The sequence below is a fragment of the Corvus kubaryi genome, unplaced genomic scaffold, assembly GCF_017639235.1.
Source record: "Corvus kubaryi isolate FWS band 111438036 unplaced genomic scaffold, C.kubaryi_AGA036_p1.0 136, whole genome shotgun sequence".
Classification (NCBI taxonomy): Eukaryota; Metazoa; Chordata; class Aves; order Passeriformes; family Corvidae; genus Corvus; species Corvus kubaryi.
Window position 1 is genome coordinate 11652760 of NW_024580670.1, and position 20474 is coordinate 11673233.

A 20474-nucleotide genomic window follows, 5' to 3' on the forward strand; every position below is an offset into this window, starting at 1 on the left:
AAGTTCCTCCTCAACATGAGGGAGAATTTCTTCACGTTGAGGGTGGCAGAGCACTGGAACAGCTGCCCAGGGAGGATATGGAGTCTCAGCAGACACTCAAATCCCACCTGGATGTGTTCCTGTGTCACCTGCTCTGGGTGACCCTGTCTGGGGCTGGGCTGCATGATCTCCAGAGATCCCTTTCAACCCCAGCAGGTCTGTGATTGTGTGATTTTCTTTTTAATGTTGCTGGAAGTAGCCTCGGTCCTTTATTGTTTTTCATTAGCTTTAAAAATACTTTTTTTTCTCCGTGGTTGCTTTCCTGAGGTCATGAGCTAACTAACCCACAGCAGTCACATGACTTGGATGACCACAGAAGAATATTCAAGAATGCCGAGTAACAAAATGAACTTGCTGTCAACAGAGAGTAGAAAATACGGATTTCTCTTGTATCACTAGGATAATTGTTAACCCATGGAATATGGTCCAGAGACTTCAAAGGGTCCCGTTTTACTTGCCTGCACTATTGATCTTGGTGCTGGCAACTGCCAGGTTAATCAATCTGAATATATATTCAACTGGCATCTTGTATCTTCTTTCCTGACAAGTGCTGTTGCTACTACCCCACTTTCGATTACAGCTGCGAGTAAAAATTCATAAATATTAAATATATGTAATCTAAAATATAGCCTCTTTATTTCTAATAGCAATAACTAAGGTATTTTTTTCCACCTAATTTAACTGTAGACAACTCCCTGCTAGTTCTTCAACACATTTTAGAAGAGACCAAAGAACAGACTTGTGCCTGCGTGTCCCCAGCCTTTCTTTCTGAAAACATGAAGGTTTCTCTGGTCCTTTCCTCCTCCCCTCAGCCCAGGGCGCGGTGTTCGCTGCCCTGCTGCGATGGAAGCCCGCGGGGAAGGCAGGTCCCTTCCCACCCCTCCCCTCCGTGCGGGTTCCGGTGGTACCTCAAACATTTATTTTCCCACAAACACAGAAACGGGGCCCACACTAGGCCCGCGTCCCGCACACGGCCCGGCCCCGGCGGCCCAACATGGCGGCGGGGCCCCCGCGGTCACGTGAGGCCGGCGCGCGGTGACGTCAGGGCCCCGTGAGCGGAAGTTGTCGGGGAGGCGGAAGCGGGCGCGGGAGGCGGCGGGGCCCATTAAAGCCGACGAGGCGGGCGGGGGGCGCAGCGATCGGGGTCGGGCCGCGGCGGCAGCACCAGGTGAGCCCGGCGGCACCGCGGGGCCCGCGTGCTGCCGAGGGGGATGGGGGCGGCGGCCTCGCCCCGGGTGAGGGGAGCCGCTTGCGGCCCCTCCCCGGCACCGGGGGGCCCGCGGTGGGGAGGTGGCGGGGGCGGCGCTGTCTCGGTGCTCCCGGCCGGCTCCGCACCGGGGCCCGGCTCGTTTGCCCGCCCCGAGGCGGGCCCAGGCGGTCGCGCTGCCGGCGCCGAGCTCTCTGGAGCCGGGCCCGGCACTGCCCTCGGGACAATACAGGGGGGGGTCTCCCGGGAAGGGGCTCCTCCCCGAGGGCCTTTCCCGGGATGCGCGTTTCGCCAGGCCTTTGTGGAGCCTCCTCTGCTGAAAGGCTCGCAGAGGCCCGAGCAATGCCTCCCGGGGAGGGAGCGCATTGTCTGTGGCGTGTGGAGCTGCTGTGTAGCTCCTCACGAAGCCTGAAGAGGCTCCGGGGCAGCCGGTGGCCGAAGGAGGGCCGGGGCCGTGGCGGGGCGCTGGGTCGGGACGGTGAAGCGCTGCTCTGGGGGTCGGTGGGGATTGCTTTTAACATGAACCGGCAGCCTCGGGAGCAATTAATCGGACCAAAGAGGCGGCCGAGGAGACTGGCAGTTATTGCGAAAGTAGCTGTTGGTGTGTGTAAAGCCTGAGTCAGTCCTAAGAAGTATTAGAGTGGATGTTAGAAGTGCTTTTGTCTGTGAGTGTATAATAAGGTAAATTAACTGATAGATGCATTATTAGTTTCCGTATATATATATATGTAGATTAACAAATATGGAAATGCTTGATGGTTGTATTTAAGACAATTGCACTCCTTGTAAATAGAGGGGTTATTTTAGTAGTAAAAAGGCGGTTTTAATCTGAAGTAGGATAGGTAACTTCAGCATCAAAATGAGTATGTCTCATCTAGTAACTCCAAGCCTTTTGTTCTCAAAGCTGGAGATTTCAGCATTATCTCCTGGAAAAGTAGACGTGTTTGCTGATAAGCAGAGCTGTTGTGACCTGTGTATGAGGTTTTTATATGTAAACTGAGAACACATGACAGAACGAAGTCTTCCCAGCTATAAGCAAGCTGATCTTTCTTTGATACTTGCCGGCATGGAACCTTTAAAGTTTCCAGTACTTGTCACCGGCTGGCCTGTGCCTAACACTCTGTGTCCATGTAGAAATTGGGGCTGTGGGAAGTGGTGAATTCTCTTTTTAGGGGAATGGTACTTAAGTACCTATGCCACGGTGTTTGGCTGGCTGTGACTTGAAGGCTGTGGTGGTACCAGTGGTGTGTGAATAGAAGCTGCAGCCTGGCTGTGCTTCCAGTAGAACCAGGCTGCTGGAGTCAGTGTACCCTGCTCTCTCAGGAGCTGAATCTGAGGTTAAAGTGGGTGGAGTCATTTGAATATTCCTTGTTAAATAATCAAGGTTCCGTTGCTGTACTTACTCAGGAAGAACAAGTATACTTGTCTCTCCCCCTCCCCCTTGTGACTCCCGACAGCTGACTGAACACATGACTTGCCCTCCATGCACTAATGAGTGGACCCACCATGCCTGGCCTGAGTCCTCAGAATTAAAGCAGCTCTAATACTGTTAACTTTCAAGCGCTGCCTTTTTTAGTTTTGTTTTATTTGTTTTGGGTTTTTTTCCCTTTTTCTTTGTGCTGTTATATTAATGCTCTACATCTGGTGTAGAAAAGCTGTTAAGATGGGTTAATCTGACCCCTCTAAAAGGAAAACTAATGAAATCTGATAGCAGTTTCTTGTTCTCCCAATGTGCAGTGCAAAATATAACTGATAAGATGGAAAGGAGTAACTGTGTTAAACGTTCTTCTTCCCTGTGGTGTCATGCAGTGGTCCCTGTCCTCAAACTCAAATACCCTGATAATAGTTCAGCACAGAATCACAGAATATTCCAAGCTGGAAGGGACACACGAGGATCATTGCAGTTCAATTCCTGGCTGTGTACAGGACGCCTCCAACAATCCCACCATGTGCCTGAGAGTGTTGCTCAAGTGCTCTTGAGCTCTGTCAGGTGTGGGGCCATGACCACTTCCCTGGGGAGCCTGTTCCAGTGCCCAGCCACCCTTTGGGTAAAGAACTTTTTCCCTATATCCAGCCTAAACCTGCTTCAACAAAGCTCCATGCTGTTCTCTTAGTCCTGTCACTGGTCACCAGAGTGAAGAGGTGGGGAGCAGGACACCCTGAGTTGTACCTTCAAGGTGCCAAGAATTTAAATAACTGTGTTGCAGAGTCTGCACTACAGGTATCTTGGCCCTCCTGCTAAAGCCAGGGAATCAGACTCTTTGAGTAGCACAGACGTGTCACAACATTGATAAATCCTTAACTGAAGTGGAGAATGTTCAAGCTCTGCTCTGAAGTGACCTGGGGAAGATACAACTTTGCTTGGTTTGCTACTCAGAATGAAAGCTTGTAAGCAGGAGGGTTACCAGATTTATTTTCTGCAGCACCTTCTTAAAGCTCGTGTTTTAAGACAATTGTGTTGGAAGGTTGTGAGAATTACCTGTTGGAGTAAATCTCTGGCAAAGCTTGTCCTTGAGGAAACATGACAATTACAATCAAACCATCTGTGCAAAACTATAAATAGCTCTGTCTCTAACATGTATGGGATTTTGGTCTGACTTCTGTGTGAAAATGAGACTAGTTTATGCAGAACTTAACATTTGGCTGTAAACAAAATTGTCTGTGCTTGATTAGGGTGTGTTTTTAAATGCTGCATCATGAGAGAGGGTTTGCAGGTACCTGGCTTGAGAATAAGGGCTATAAATAGGGCACTTGGATGTTTGCATTCTCTGAAACTGGTAGATGATGTGGGTTCACAGGTACTCACAGGCATGTCCCTGCCTCTAGAATACAGCAATTTTGTTAGTAACTGAAGTAAATTGAGCCTTTGTGAAACAAGTACAGAACCCTCACCTTGTATGTTACCAGTGTTTCCTTATGTCTTCTGGTCTTCTCCTTAGCTATGACCTGACCTACTCTGAAGTCCCTGTTACCAAGGCCTGATGGAGCTAAGATTCTCTTGCAGAGCAGTAGAGTAGTTTAAAGCTTGTTGCTTCCTTAGAAGGGAGTCCAGCTAAGACCTTAGCTAAATGCTGAACTTGGTTGGGCACTAGCATGTGCTACTTGTCTGACAGCAGTCTAGATGCTGAAGTACTCTAGATGCTGAAGTACTTCATTCTTGCACAGCATTGTCTTGATAATTGCAGTTTAATTGCCTGATGAGTTAGAGTTGAGTTGGCTTCCTTCTGCAGCTTCCTAAAACTATCTTTTGTAGTTGCTGTGTAACAGTCTGCCTTCAGATATAGCTGTGATCGGAGATTGTGGGGATAAAAGGGTCGCTCTCTGCAGCATCAATCCAAACACGTGCTGTGCATCTCAAAATGGAATTAGGTATGGATAATTAATGGAATGACAATAGTTAATATACCGTGCTTAGCTCTGCAGTGAGGGGCTCGATCGAAGGTCCCATTTCTCTTTAAATGCACCTTGAATAAAGCTTGCAAATGAGCGCTCAAGGTCAGGAACTGCACATGTGCTGCTCAGAAATAGCAGGTGGTGAAGGGATACCCCTGTGTCACATGGTTCCCCTCTGGCTCCCGGCTTGTTGCTTTTGCTCTCTGTTGGTGGGGATGCAGCTCTCGAGCCCAGCGTGCTGCTGCATTTTGTGCTGGCGGAGATCTGCCGTGGTGATGTCATCGCTGCTGTGAGCGCTGCTCCTGCGAGGCTGCTCCTCCTCTCCGGTGCCAGCAACCAGCGCTCTGTCTGTGGGAGAGCTTTGTCAACACTGCTGCTGCTACCTCATGGTCAATGACCCTGGGGAGGGAAGCAAGCTCATCAAGGCCACTGGAGTGTGTTGATTTGCAGCTGATCTCAAATAGCCTTGACTTGCCTTACCAGGAAACCTGTTATTGGGGCCACGGCTGTCTTCACAGGGCAGTGAAGCTTCAGGAGGGGGTGCACTGCCTTTGAGATGGGATTGAAGTGTAAACCTATGGCACAGATTTCTATCTGTATGATTTAAAGGCACTTGATATAGTGAGTGATTTGCTCTTTCTTCTGTATAACCACTCAAAATGCCAATTTAAGGTGACTAATTGTGTCTCACTATACTTGCATGAGTTTCAAGCAGAAATTGTTAAATGAAATTGAGTAGATCCTCTTAATTTTTCTTGAGTCTGTCCTATATACTCTAACTTCTGTCATTTGACAGACAAGGTGGACTAGTGAAGTGGTGAACAAAAGTGGAGGCCAGCAGCTGGAGCTGCCTTTGGAGCCAACCTGCCTGGAGTACCTGGACCTTGGTTACTGGGGCTACCAGTTTATCTAACAAGTCTGTGCTGAGCCCTTGAACTCTTTCCAGCTGGAAGCAGAATCCTCTTCAAAGTAACCTGCCTGGTGCTTGTCTCCCTCAAGTGGGCTGAGTCACTCGGCTCCCAGACATGGGTAATGATATCTGGAGTCCAAACTGGCACGGTGGTGACAGTATCTCGAGCATGAGCAGTGAGATGGTTTTAGCTGAAACATGCCTAAGCCTGAACCTTTCCCCCCACCTAACAAGATGGCATTTGCCCACAGAGTCCTCTTAATCTCACCATGCAAGTGAGGTTTTTATCAGACCTTTGTGGCACTTCATCAAGAGAATAGGTGACATGGCAAAGTATTGATGCAGGATCTATGCAAGAGGTATGAGGGCATGAAGTATGAGTGTGAAACTGAGTATCTGCAGTAGGAATTCCTTGTTAGTCACTGACTCAGCTGTCATGGCAAGCTACATGTTACACTCCCATCCTGGTACTGAAATACTTGTCCTTCCTGCTCTGCAAACCACATTAGCATAGTAAGAGGTATTGAGTGTGTGTAGGATCAAGGGTTCTGCTCAGAGATCAAGGTGTAGTTCTTAGATTACAACCTGTCCCTAGAGAAAGCTTCCTCTCTAGAAGACTCTTTACTGAGAACAGGACCTCCTGGAAGGAGGAGTGAGGTTTTTGCCATTAGTGTTGGTCTGGTACTTCACTACATCTGCTAGTCTGCTAGTAGGAGCTCCCATCAGCTCCCATCTCCTCTATCAAGCTTCTCATACTGCAGGACACACAATATTCACTTTCAGATCTGAATATCAGGTGTAAGTTACAGGATCTGGCAGACCTCCTAAGGGCTGTCATTTGACTTGGTCAAAGTCTCCTTTCAGTCTCTTGTTTCCTGCCCAGCCTCTAGGAACTGTGGCAGCCAGGAGTGGATAAACAAGGCTTGTTTACCACTGACAAGGTCTAAGATCTGTGCTTTGCTTACTACTGCAAAAGTTATCTATCTGTGTTTCTGAAACCGAAAGCATGACAGGAATGTGTGGAAACTTAGAAAGCTGTAGTCAAAACTAGAAATTAATCTGAGCACTTAAAAATACTGTCAGATATGGTAAAAATCTAACAACTCAACTGTTTGTCAGTGGCCTGGCTAACTTAGAATATTTTGATTTGGGCAGCCTTATCTTCTGGACACACAGATTAAAACTCAGCTGCCTCTGGCACTGTGCTTCTTTTATAGAAAGCAGTTAAGGGAATTGTCACTCAGGGTATATAGCCTGATGTGAGAACTGTGCTGGGTTCTTGGTATTCATGTCAGGGTTACTAAAACTGTTGGGTGGCTCCACTAGCTGGGTGGCTACATGCCAAAAGGCTGACAGACACCGCTGTATAAACTGGACTGTATGAGCACTGTGTTCCAGTTAGTTTAAGATTTATTTTACTGATTGGAAAGCTGTCCACCAAGGAGGCCATTGTGGTAGAGGCATCATGGAAGCTGTGCTGGTGTAGCTGCAGCACTTTGCGTAGGCAAGGCCCTTAGTCAAGACACATGGCTTGTTGCCTAGTGTCTCCCAGCAGCCAGCTATGTGCTCAACTCTCCTCCCACATCCTGAGATTGTCTCCCCCAGGGCAGAATAGGGGAAGTTGAGCTTGCTCTGATAAAGGGGGAGGGGTGTTAAAGCAAGCTTGTCTGTTCCTGTAGCAGCTTCATCCTTGGGGGAAATGTGCTGGGAACTACCTGAAGTCCTGTAGGATTCAACAGGGGAGCTGCTCCTTCCTGGAAGGTCAGGGCACAGCAATACTGATTCTTGAATGATGACATGATTTGAGCCTCCAAGAGAAGGGTAGCAGAAGATGCTTGCTATCAGTCTGTTAGGGTATGTCTGTCCAGTCCTGGGAGAAGGATATTTTGTGGTGTAAGGGCCGTTTAGCTGCTGGAGGAAAAGGTGGACTAAAACTTCAGGACTGGAAACATCCAGCTTTCAGTGAAGCTTCTGGGTATGGCTTTCTTGCACAGCTCTCTTCCTATAGCTGAAGCCTTCTACTTCAGCAGCCCTGGCTTTCTTCCTGGGAATCCTGGTCTTGTTAGTGTGTGGCATTAGCTCCAAAAGGATCTTCCTGGACTCCTCTCCTGCCGCAGCTGCAGTCTCCCATACCTGCTACCTGCTGTGAAGATGATGGAAATCATCCTCAGGTTATCGAGGAGCAAAGTGATCCACCCAAGGTGGCTGCCCAGCATAGCTGGCTGCATCCCTGGGGACATTTCCTTCACTCCCTTCCCTCCACCCCTTTGGCTCAGGGCGCTTATCACCTGGAAGATCCTATGCGTGCTCCTGTGATCTTAGGCTAAGCAGCAGCCTGGGCAAAGCAGTGTTCCTGTAGACAGCAAGAAATGTCTTCCAGACCTTTCCCACTGCTCCTAAGCACACTGTTGGTCTGATTGAACATGGAGAAACATCTGCCATGGTACTGTAAGCAAAGGCATTTTCATGCTTGTTTTGCTCCCACTTGCAAACCATGTAGTCAGATCAACATGATGCCTCCTCGTGAGAAGGTGGCTGTTGTGATGTCTAAACCAGTAGAGATTAGAGATCAGTTTTTGGCACTAGAGGTGAGGTCTAGTCCTATGTAGTTTGGACTTTTCTAGCGTAGAGTCACAATTCATTATGGCAGCTTTACAGCCAAAAATCTTGTTCAGTTCCACAATTGGTATTTAAACTTTGTGCAGCATAGGACAACTCTGATCTGGAGAAATGCCAGGAGGTGTAACAGGGCTGTGAATCAGTGAGGCTTGGACTGAAGAGCTTGGCTTTGAGAACTTGGGCTTTGAGCGTGACTGATCATATGCATCAGTGCCTCTCAGAAATGCAGTGCTCTCCAAATCTCAGCCCTAGGGGAGCTACAGCTGAGCTGAGATCTCAGGCAGGGCAGACCCCTTCTCATGTGCAAGTCCTGTGATTTCATTGCAGACATGGCTCCTACCAGTGGCATTGCTTCTGCCTTCCCTGTGTTGTCTGGACTCTGGCAAGCTGGATGTTGGCATGTCCTCTTCCAGTGAGTTCTGAGTCCTTGCCCACATCAGGGATGTGTGGTAGAGCGTTCAGCTGAGGATTGAGGGGATGTCCTGAGGCGAGCTAAAACCTTACTACCACTGATAGGAGTGTCTTACCCAGCACTGTCTCTGGAGCTTCCTTGATCACACCAAGAACCTATTATGTTCAAAACTGTTCTAAAGCTTCTGTTTCCCAGCTGGGTTTTCTGCCTTTTCTCCAAGCTGCATGTTGCCCCATCATTCTCTTCCTTTAGCACAGAACTGTCTTAAGAGCATGTTACCCATGAACAGGATGCAGCAGAGTATTTGTGTAGGCCTGGTGTCAGCTCCATCTGGGAGCTACTTCAGACCATGTCAGCTGGCTTTTAGCACTCACGCTGGTTTGGTGCCCATGTTGAAGCAGACAGTGAACAGAACTTGCAGCCATGTTGCTGAGCTGGTGCTGGTTCCTGAGCTTTGCTTGGTTCTAGAGCAACCGCTCCAGCGCTGGAGGCTGCAACTCCACCCTCAAAAGGAGGTGCAAACTTACTGCAGACAGCTGTAGTCTAAAAAGCCAATTCCTCTGGGATACTGAAACATGTTCTGAGGTTCTATTTTGATCTGAGCCATGTCAGTGTGCTAGCAGGCATCTAAAGCTCTAGGCTGTTCTTCAAGAAGGTGAAGCTTTTGGCATAGAGCTCTCAGATGGGGGTGGGATATACTGGACAGCATATTTACACCTGACAGCTTGCTATATAATGTTTTACACAAGGTATCAAAAATTAATTTGTAGCTGAGGCTTCCAGCTCTGTGAACAGAGGTAATTTCTGCCTCACAGGGCTGTCTGGGAAGGGTACCAACTGGATAGCAGCCTGCTCTTGGTGGAGCTGCAGTAAGTAGCAGGCAGCCGAGCTGCTCCTCTTGAGGAGGGAGTGAGGAGCTGTGCTTGAGCTTTTGGCTGGGTACCCGGAGGAGGGGCTATATTGGTTAGAACAGCAACATAAATGTGTTGGGAAGAAGGAGGTGGAAATCAGTTTTGAGATGGTATTGATAGAACAGCAGCTAGAGTGTACCCTTCAGTGAAGCTGTCAGAGGAATATCTTGCCAGCTGATTTTGGTGTGGGCTCTACTTGAACTGACTGCTGCTCTGTGGTGCATCTGTGAGGCCTGAAGGCACCTCTTATTGTATGGACTGTAGGAGCCCATTGCCCTCACAAACAGCCTTTTTACAGACAGCAGTTCTTGCAAGTACTCAGCCTGAATGACAAGATGTTCCTGTTTTCTGTTTTAGACGCAAGTGTCCCCACTAAATGTGAGGCTTTCCTTGATGGTATCTTCCAGTGAGCTGGAGAAGCTGAGCTCCTGGTAGTCCTGTTGTGGGAGTGGAAGGGAGTACTGTCCTGCTCGTGCAGCCTTTGTCAGTGCAAGATTCAACCTACTGTTTAACTTCCTATACTTGTGTTGTAGTCATCAATGTGAGGATGCTGGATACATGCTCTACCTGTAGAGCACCCAAGTTTGGTAAGGAAAATATGCAGGCTCTGTAGCAGTCAAAAACATCAAAGGCAGACTTATTTCTAGTTTCTTCCTTGAAGGTAGCTTGGCATCTCTTAAGCCATGTTGATATGAAATTAATAGCCCCTGCTGATTGTCCTCTGGCTACTGCTGTGCTTTTGCCCAGCTGAAAAGATAGGACTTCTGTCCTCCTTGTGGGCTGTTGTGTCACTCTCAGGAGAATGCAAGTGACATGTTAAAGGTTGGTATCTGTTGGTCTCAGATTTGTGTTGAACTGCTCAGGCAGTTACTTGTAGCTTTGTATTGGCTGGCATCGTGTTAGCAATGTCTGTGTGACTGGCTAGTGGGAACTAAGATGTTGTTGAATTGTAACTGGTAAAGCATGTTCAGCGCAGTCTGGGGCTCTACTGCAGTTGGAGTTTGAGGCTTCAGTACTAAGGGTGTCTGTACCACTTGGACATTTTGCAACCAGGAACTGTGATTCTGGTCAACTAATTGCCATAACAGGCTATGCATTTTCTCAGGATGAGGCCTTGCTTTTTCAGAGTAGCTGAAAAATTGGAGCAAATTCGTGTATCTACTCAAAGCTTTAGCTAAACCATGGCAAGGTACAGTGTGACCAGGGGGCAAGTGGTATGTGCCAGGCTGTTTGGTGTGCTTTGCCCTCTAAAAACAGGATAAACATTTGGTGACCATCTCATTTCAGTGGCTGAAGATCTAAGACGACATAAGCCCTTGAGGGGCCAAATATGCTAGGGAACTTGCTACTTTTGAGAGGGAACTGGTTCAGTCTGACTGAGCTGGTCCTGAATCATATTTCCAGCTTCAGTTTCCTTGAAAAAATGCAGAACCCAGTAAAGGGGGAGGGAGGGAATAAAAATAGCTCTCTGTAGTACAGAGACATAATGGTCTGCAGCCTCCCCCATGCAAGAGAACATTTAGTAGAGGTGCTGTTTCTGTGTCAAAAGTGCACTTAGCTGCATTTTGGGACACTTTTCCTGCATTTCAGGGCAGAAGGTTCTTCCAGTACACAAGGGCGGCTCTTGTCTGGTCACTGTGCTGAGTGTGTGGCAGTGTGTGGTAGCCCATAATGGAGACCTGATCTGTCCACATCAGCTTGTTCATGGTGGGTGTTTCTGCTAAAGGTCCTGTGGTATAGCGGGCTTATCAGCTCTGCTTAGCAGCCACAGCACCCAGAACAGAGCTGCAGTGCTTCTGGTTCAAATACACCTTTTTGTGGGACACCTGCTTACTCTTGTGCTGTATGCTGGGACAGGGGAGCAGAACTAGGCATCCATAAGTGCCACTCTGAGTTTAACTCTGCTCGATGCCTGCTGCCCTACCACTCTGTGCCTTGTTGGTGTGGTGTTAAATATTCCTGGCAGAGAGAGGATACAAGGCAAGAGGTGCTGTTCAACATCCTTATTTCAGTGCTGAGCTGGTTTCTGGTGGAAGGTGCAGGTGGCAGGCTGATAGCTGTAGGAACAGGGAACTCCTGGTCAAACATTCCAGCCTCTATAGACATGTTAGGATTGTGACTCAAACTGTTCAATAGCAAAGCTGAAACAGCAAAGACTGCTCAGCAGCTTCAAAACTGGTATGGGTATGTTGCTGCTTAGGGAGCTGTGTCTTCCATGGAGGTGAGATTCCCCTGAGGGCTGGATGCTTTCACACTAAAACTGTCCATGAGCAACTTAGAATGTTCCTTTTGCAAGGCCTGCTTCTGTTAAAGCATAGCTAATCTGAGGTCTGGTGATCCATCAATGCAAGCTACTACTGTTCTTTGCTTGTACCAACCCAATTAATATTAAAATGCTTGCATTGTGACTTGACACATGTGAACGTCTCTAAGGAATTCTTAACTATCCACTTCTGCTTTGAGTTAAAGCAGCTGTCTTAATATAGCAAGGGAAAGGATAGTTGTACTCTGAAGCAACAATTAGAGAAACCTAATTAGACTTGGCATAGACTTTATTTGCTCTTGCATCTGAGCTGTAGTGCTATGAAGCTTCATAGGATGGGTTTTGACTCCTTCAGATCAGCTAAGCCAGTAACACTTGCAGGTCAGGTGTTAGGGATTTTCCCTTGCTGCTCCCACAGGTGAGCCTTAAAGGTAATAACAGTATTGTGGGAGAGAGCGTGCTATACCAGCTTAATTTTCTGAGGGTCAGCATATTTGTAATGGCTTGTTTGCTTAGAGGATAGGCATTAAAAATGGAGTGGAAGGACTCCTCTCCTGTTTTAGAGACAGCTGTGTCATTCCTTCGGCACTAGTTAAGCCAGGAGGAGGAATGATGCTGACTGGTCTCCTGGCTGATGTGGAGAGTCTGGTGGCTCCTGAGCAGGGCTGGCTGGGTGTGCTGCTGTAGGCTGTGTTCTGAGCAGTCATGCAGATGACCTCACTCCAAAAGATTTCATGCAGTGTGAAACAGAGCTGATGTCTTGAATCAAATCTTAACGAACAGGTTTTTCTTCATGATATCTCTGAAAAAGGAGGTGTTGTTCAGAAGTGCTCCCAGAAGTGGACACAAGCCCCATGTGAGCTCTCACACTCACATCTGAAGGATGTGTGCCTCAAGAGGGTGCTGCTCTGGAGTAATTGTGTCAAATACCAGAGAGCAAGACAAGCTGCATTATATAGTGCAAAATAGTGCTGAGTCAGTGGGACCGCAGCCTATCTCAAGTCAACCAGTTTCTACATGACTTGAAGATGTGTTTCCTTGTTGTACTAAGCAAGGAATAACTCTGAAGCGTTCATCTGTTTATACCTGCAGTGAGAAGATTATTAAGAGGGCTTTGCCCATCAACTGGCTGGGCTTCAAGGCAGCATCAGTCAGGGCTGGTAGAACACGGGTGTGAGTCTGGTCGGTGTCCACTGCTGGTCCCTGGCAGGGCTTGAGTTCCTCACTGTCTCATGGCCCATACCAAATACAAAGCTGCAGCAGCTCCTCCTGTGCTGTGGCTCGCATCCGTTGCCTCACCTGGGATGGAAGCCGAGGTTCTCACCTGACTGGTGCTGATGGGGCAGTGACAGCCCTTCACACTGCCGGGTAGCCTGTCAGCTATGACAAGAAGGCAGTGTCAGCTCTGACTCAGCCTGGCTTCCTATGTCTGCAGGTGGCTGCACAGCTGAGTTACTTCCAAGGCAATGAATCTTGACAGAGCAGTTTTCCCTCCCCTCATAGTGGGACTTCAGGCTATGTTGAACTTGGGAGATAAGCATCCAGTGTGATTTAGTGTTGCAATTTAGGGCTCTGCAAATCCCTCCCTAAGCATGAGAACTAATGCCAGCTTGTCCAAAGCTGCTTCAAATACCAGGAGTCAGTGAGCTGCAGCAGCAAGTGATACTGGAAACACTCAGAGGAAAATAGAAGCAGTTCCCAGAAGCATGCTGAGTTCTGGCACAGCCACTTCTGGGTGAGTTGTTTTCCTCTGTCCTGAGGAAATCAGGTGACTTGCACTGGACCTGAACCTATGCAGATGTTTTTCATGACAGTTCAGTGTACACAGCTGTCTTTAAGCAGTTTTAAAGCTCTGTGCACTTGCTTCTTGCTCCATCTGGGCTGCTTGTGCTGCAAAAGTCTCTGGCTTGGTTGGCAAAAGTGTCACTTGTTACATGCTTTGCGAATGCAGGAGATGCAGACTGCTTGAAGGAGCTTCTGTGGCCTGTTCTCCCCATGGCTATAGGAGAGACAAGCTATGGTGTGTAGATCTGGGCAAGAGCAGAAGCAGAACTAAATGTTGGTGTTGTTGACAGCTTTCAGCTGGTTCTATCTCGGTGAGCATAGCTGGGCTGCCAGTTGGATCAGTGAACTATGCAGTCCACTGGAAGAAGAGAGGTGTTTGCAGGAGAAATTGTCCTGCACATGCTCTCTGGCATCTGCTAACACCCATCTAAGGGTAGCATGGGCCCTGTTGGTGACCTGTCACTGCTGCTCACACCACAGCCCCTGGCTGTTATCTCCTTAGCACTGAGCCCTGTTTAGATGCATCTCAAGGATCTCATGAGTTTATGGAGGAAAAAACCTAGAAGGGCCAAAGACCAGCTAGCACTTATCTGGCTTCTGCTGTAAAAGGCAATAAAAAGTGTTTTTATACATTAGCGACAAAAGGAGCGCTAAGGGGAATGAATCCACATCCTTTATTGGATGTGGAGGGAAACATAGTGACAAAGGATGAGGAAAAGGTCTGCTACATGACTTAGACACAAACTCAAGACTCTGTGGGTGGATGCTGAGGGAACTGGTGGAAGTGCTCCCTGGGCCCCTTTCAATCCAGGTGGTCTAGGTCAATGGTGGAATCACCATTCCTGGAGGTGTTTAAAAGTCATGTAGTTGTGGCACTGAGGGACATGGGTTAGTGGTGGCTTGGCAGTGCTGGGTTAATGGTTGAACCCATTGGATGATTCTAGAGGCCTTTTCCAACCCTGTGACTGTGAGCTGGGTGCAGTCCAGCAAGGTGTAGCTGTAGGTGCATCACTACTACAGTGGCTGCAGGGGTGCTCCTTCAGCTTCTGCAGCATTCACTGGCAGCAAAGGCTAAAGCACTTCATGTCTTCTAACCCTCAAAGCTTGAGATTATTAAGATCTTTTGGAACTGGACTGCATCTAGTAAGAGGGCTTTTACAGCTTGGAGCCTCCTGTAGTAGTGGGGTGAAGTGGGTGCAGTTATCTAGCACCTTAGGCTGTTGTGTATGCCAGGAAGCACATAGGATCAAGCTGCTTGGAAGACATAAATCCCTGCTGTAGAAGCAAAGGCCTCCTTAGCTGTGAAAATCAGGAATAGCTCCTGAAGAGTAGGAGTTGTGTGCTGCAATGAATGTGGTGTAGCAAGATGGGAATTTTAGGGTAAGCAAGTCCATAAATAAGGGTTTAATACCAAAGCCTGTTTTCAAGGATCTTCGAAGTCAAGTAGCACAGCTAATACTCATCTAACGGAGTAGATGACCATCAGTAGGTTGAATGTTGACGTTTGTCACTGTAACCTTATTATACCAAAGCTGAGGTGGCAGTAGTCAGCCTCCTGTGCCCTCAGAGAAGCCACAGAGTCTGGTAGCAGTTTGCTTTGTAAGCCAGCTGCCCTGTGTGGCTGTTGCAGCTGCTTCAACCACAGCACATCCTTGGGATTCAGTACTTTCACAAAGCACAGCTGCTAGAGAAAGCTACCACTTATCCAAGCTCATGATGGAGGAAATGTTTCTCTTTTTTTGTTCCATATATTTTGCTGGGAAACTACTGAACAGCACAAAAAAGCTTGCGTGGTATTAAACACTTGCCTGCTTACCTCTCACTTTGTGGCATGTGTAAGAATTACTAGCCTATGGTGGGAGCTGGTATGATTTACTGCACTGCCTCAAGTCAAGGGAGATGGCCTGTGCCAGTATATCTACTAAAAGGCCTGGAAATAGGATTCAGAAGGGTCTTGATAAAGGACAGGCACTCAGCTCATCTCCCTCTTGGTATTAAATTGCCACTACTGGTCTGACATGGGCCAGCCTGTACAGTGGGCAGACACCTGGTTAGTGCTGAGTGTAGCCTTGAATTGGAGTCTGGTTTCAGGAGTGCTGGGCCCTGCCTGTTGCTGGCTCCTTGCTGGGAGTCAGGTTTCTCAGACTCTAAACTTGCTGCTTGCTTTCTTGAGGAATGACATAACTAATGCTTTGTGATGGGATTGTTCTTCCTTTCTAGTGTGAAAGATGACGTCTAGGAAGAAAGTGTTACTGAAAGTCATCATCCTTGGAGACTCTGGGTAAGTGGAAGAGCCTTTAAGATGCTAATCTGTATCTGGCTAGAGCAGTGCTCTTGACTAGTGGGAGCCTGAGTGCACTGTAAGAAATCAGCAGTGCTGGGAGGAGAGATTTTACAGCCCCTGATAGCTGTGTTACCTCACAGGTCTAAGAACTCTTCACTGCCCTCTGTCCTGAATGTGTCCCTGTAGTCTAGTGTCTTGAAGTCCTGCCACAATATTAAATGGGGAAAGTATGGTGGGCAGACCACTGGAGTAGCAGAATTTAATAGCTTTCTGCAAGGAGGACATGTGCTGTTGGAATGTGTGTTTCACTTAAAAAATCTTCTAAAAAATAAAAACCACAAAAAACCACTAGTAAGTGTTCTTAGGTGACTTCTTAAAACTGTCAGAGACATAGTCTGTACCAAGCCATCTGCTTTGCTTCTCTGGGCTGGCTGGAGCCTGCCCCTTGCAGTGAAAGGCTTTGCTCTGTGCTCTCAGCAAGGAGTCTGCTCTGCTGTCACAGGTTACTTGCTGTGCAGGCTGTAACCTGATTCCCATGACATAAGGCTTATTTATACCACTGTCCCCAGCAAGCTGTTGTTCAGGGAGTGTTTCTCAGCCACACAGAGGGCATGTGAGCCTCTAAGCTTGCTCTCTGGGGAGGATCTCCACCTCTGGGTGCCTAGCAGATGTGCCTGTGAGCTGTTGCCATCTGAGATTGTCTGTTCTTCCTCCTCCTCCTCCTGCAGAGGCTGAAGATTACTGTTTGTGATAGGTTTCTCTGAAGCATTTCGTCTTCCAAAATTGCCTTTATGATCATAATGTCTGCTCCTTACCAAGGATCAGACTAGTGATGGGGGAGCAAGGTTTCTCAGGATGTAATCCTTTGTATCCTTGGGTAGCTAATGCTCCTACTCAGCTGGTGCCTCAACATCTCTTGGTGTGCAGGCCCCTTCTTGCAGAAGTGGGTGCTTCTTCCCTGGTTGAAAGGGCAGGAGGTTATGGAAAGAAAGTGAAGGGCACTGGAATGTTCTCTTCAGGGTGGTTAACTCAAACATTGTTGTAGAAACAGCCTACCAAGTCTTTCTTTTTGTGTTCCTGTGCAGGGTGGGAAAGACATCACTCATGAACCAGTATGTGAACAAGAAATTCAGTAACCAGTACAAGGCTACGATAGGTGCAGACTTCCTGACAAAAGAGGTGATGGTGGATGACAGGCTAGTGACAATGCAGGTAAGGAGGGACTCTGCTCCCTGCTGCAAGGGGTGCCTTCACCCCACTTGTGTGGAAGCATCTGCCCTGGTGCAGCCCACAGTGGTGTAGGGGTCAGAGTACTGGGTGTGAATCTTGTTGACACTGAAATTGTTAGACGTAAGTGCTTCTGGCCTTCTCTACAAATTTTTGCCTGGGCTGAACAAGGGAAGGCAAAGATTAATCTGGGTTCAGCCAAGAGCAGCTTTGCTAGGCCCTGTTTAAAAAGCTGCATTTGGTACTGTCAGTAAACTAGATCTTTTAGAAATATTCACTTTCCTAGGGTTCAAGAACTGGAAAGGGCTGGGAAAGGACTCCCTAGGTCAACCACTTGTGTTGCCCCAAGTCCTATGGGTGTGGTGTTAACCTGCCAGCCTGCTTATGTCTCTGGTATCTGAAGCTTTCATCTCTCCATGGTGAAACTGACTGCAAGGCAGCAAAAGCTGCAGCCATCAGAGAGTTGTTTGGACTCTGCTGGTACCCAATGTGTCCAAGCACTTCAGGCAGGTTACCTGCTGACTCTAATACCCATGTCCTGCTTGCCCAGAACAAGGATATGTCCTCAGCTGAGGCTGAACACAAAAAGGGTCAACTATCTTTAGAAGGTGTTTCTGGCTCTTGATGCTTAGTGCCTACAGAAATTCCCAAGCCTTCAGGTGCTGCTATCTGCCTAGCTGGGGACTACATATGCCTGGTGGGGAGTTTTGGAATTAATGCCCTAATTGCAGACTGACTGTGTCAGAGCAGAGCTGGCTTATCTGCCCTGTCTTTTGCTCCAGATATGGGATACAGCAGGCCAAGAACGGTTTCAGTCTCTGGGAGTTGCCTTCTACAGGGGAGCAGACTGCTGTGTGCTGGTGTTTGATGTCACGGCCCCCAACACATTCAAAACCCTAGACAGCTGGAGGGACGAATTCCTCATTCAGGCCAGTCCAAGGGATCCTGAGAACTTTCCTTTTGTTGTGCTGGGAAACAAGATTGACCTAGAAAACAGACAAGTGAGTACTGGGCCTTGGTAACCTCCTCTTGAGAAATTGCTGGAGTGGGAAACCTTGTAGGAACCACGGGAGGGTTATCTGAGAAGTGGGAGTGGGAGGTGCCTGAGAGTGGCTCAGATGTTGTCTGCCACCAGAGAAGGGTTTCTTGTGCCTGGAGAGGTCAGACCCCTGTGCACAGCATGCTCCTGCCCACTGGTGGAAGGATTGCAGCAGCTTCCTGGGGAGGTGCGGGCAGAGGAGCTGTTTCTCCTCCCCCAGATGTGCTGATGTTCCTATAGGAGCAAGCCAGTGCTCTGTGCTTTCATCTCCCTAGGGCATGGTGCTCCTTGCCCTGGGACTGGGTCTGTCTGGTGGTGGGCAGTGGTCTCCTATGTTCTGTATCAAGGCTGCAGCTTTGATGAGGTCAGAGCTGCTCAGGTTGGATATGAGGTGTCTTTGGCCTTGCTCTGAAAATAAAACCCCTCCCTGCATAGCAGAAGGTCATGATGCTGCTCTCTGTCCACCCAGGTCACCACAAAACGGGCACAAGCCTGGTGCTACAGTAAAAACAACATCCCCTACTTTGAAACCAGTGCCAAGGAGGCCATTAACGTGGAACAAGCTTTCCAGACGATTGCACGAAATGCACTTAAACAGGTAGGGAGGGGGCCAGTGTGCAGCCCTGTGCTGGTGCTGTGGGCAGCCTGGGGTTCACCCCCAGCCTGCCCTAGCCAAGAGCAGCTCCTTGCATGCTGGGAACTGTCTGCAGAGCTGTGGCATTAACTCCTCCTTCTCTCCCACTAGGAAACCGAAGTGGAGCTTTACAATGAATTCCCTGAACCCATCAAACTAGACAAGACTGACCGAGCGAAGGCTTCTGCGGAGAGCTGCAGCTGCTGAGGGGAGAGGGAGGGGTTGAGCACAGTCCTTCACAAATGAATATCACACTTAGGCCTTCAAACACATAGCCCCTCTTCTGTGTTTAAAATGAAATTTAAAAAATAAAAATTGCATCTCCAGCTGCCAAAATCCACCCATCTCCCATGAGCATCTGAGTCCTGCACTTCAGAGCTCATGTCCCTACACCATCCACATCACACTTCATGGTAACAGACCTTTCTCTTAGTTTAAAATGGAAACTCTTATGTATGTTTGGAACTGAATCTAATTCCGGGTGTCCAATGGAGAGAAACTGTTTACAGGTAATCTGTGTAACAAGTTACATACATTTTTAACTGTCTCGTGTTTTCCCCTGTGAAGGCTGCAACTGGAAAGGCTGATTACCCATAGTTCATTGCAAGCTCAGCACTCAGTCTGACTAGGTTGAGTTTTGTATGTATCTCTGTTAATGCTTGTTACTTTTAACTAATCAGATCTTTTTACAGTATCCATGTATTATGTAATGCTTCTTTAGGAAAAATCTTATAGTACATGTTAATATATGCAACCAATTAAAAATGTATAAATTAGTGTAAAATTCCTGAATTACATGTTCAAGTACTGAAACACAGGTTGTGTAGAAAGTGAGGAGGACACTTGTGACCTGCAGTGTGCTAGCAACGCAGAGTCCAGATAGAGGAGGTATTCTGTACAGTAGAGATGAACCTATGTAAGCCTTCTTGTTTTGAGGCCAAAAAGGCTTCATCTTCTGGAAAAATCTGTCTGGCTTCCTTGTATCTAAATTCTCAGATTTGCATAACAGCATTGATATGCACACTGGATTATTGGATTTAAAATTAAATACGGCTATGAAATGACCTCATTTGTTCACCTCCCCTACTGCTTAACTCCTAACATCCTGGAGCGAGCGTGAGGAGCCGGAGCTGAGGTTTCCCTGTGGCTCTTTGTGCTGTGGAAGGAGCTCTTCTCCCACCTGGGGTGTGGTAGCTGTTTCTTGATGAATGACCTGGACTACAAATCTTCCCTTTCTTCTTACTGACTGCTAATCTGGATTTTTGGTATGGAAAAACTTGGCAATCTAGTCCCTTTCCTCTCTTCCTTTCTTCCTGGTATTTGTTCTTGCGTTTGTAGCTTGCTTAAATGGAGCCCTTCTACCTGTTTTCCAGAGGTCTACATTCTAGTACGTAGGGTGAGCTCTTATGTAAAGAGACAAACATGATGCCAATAAACTTAACAAGAACAAACCTTCTTGTTTATTCCTGTTTCTGACTCTCTTTTTTTTCCTCCACTAACATGCTTTCTTTCCTCTGTTCAGTCACCATTCCAGCAAGCCAATGCCTGCTATAACTGAAGGACATTTGTGCTTCTTCCTCACTATAAAGTTTGTGTCTTCCAGATTGCTTTTTGAGAGTGGGGTGAGCTGTCCCTGCTTGCTTGGCTGGGGCACTGCTAGAGAGTTACCCCTCTGCTTCTCTGGAAGCTGCTTGCAGGGACAGGAATGGTGCTGGATCAGATCCCTCAGTGAGCACAGTCCTTCGGCCATG

At 47.8% G+C, this 20474-nt stretch overlaps 1 protein-coding gene across 1 annotated transcript; it reads left to right on the plus strand.

The window, feature by feature from the left end:
- Positions 1 to 1101: 1101 nt before the first annotated feature.
- On the plus strand, positions 1102 to 20186 carry RAB7A (RAB7A, member RAS oncogene family). The gene is made up of 6 exons (XM_042017170.1): positions 1102 to 1207; positions 15760 to 15820; positions 16909 to 17035; positions 17833 to 18051; positions 18559 to 18687; positions 18835 to 20186. Exons 2-6 carry the CDS (start codon positions 15768 to 15770, stop codon positions 18928 to 18930), a joined length of 624 nt encoding a protein of 207 aa, XP_041873104.1. The 5' UTR covers positions 1102 to 1207; positions 15760 to 15767; the 3' UTR covers positions 18931 to 20186.
- The last annotated feature ends 288 nt before the right edge of the window (positions 20187 to 20474 follow it).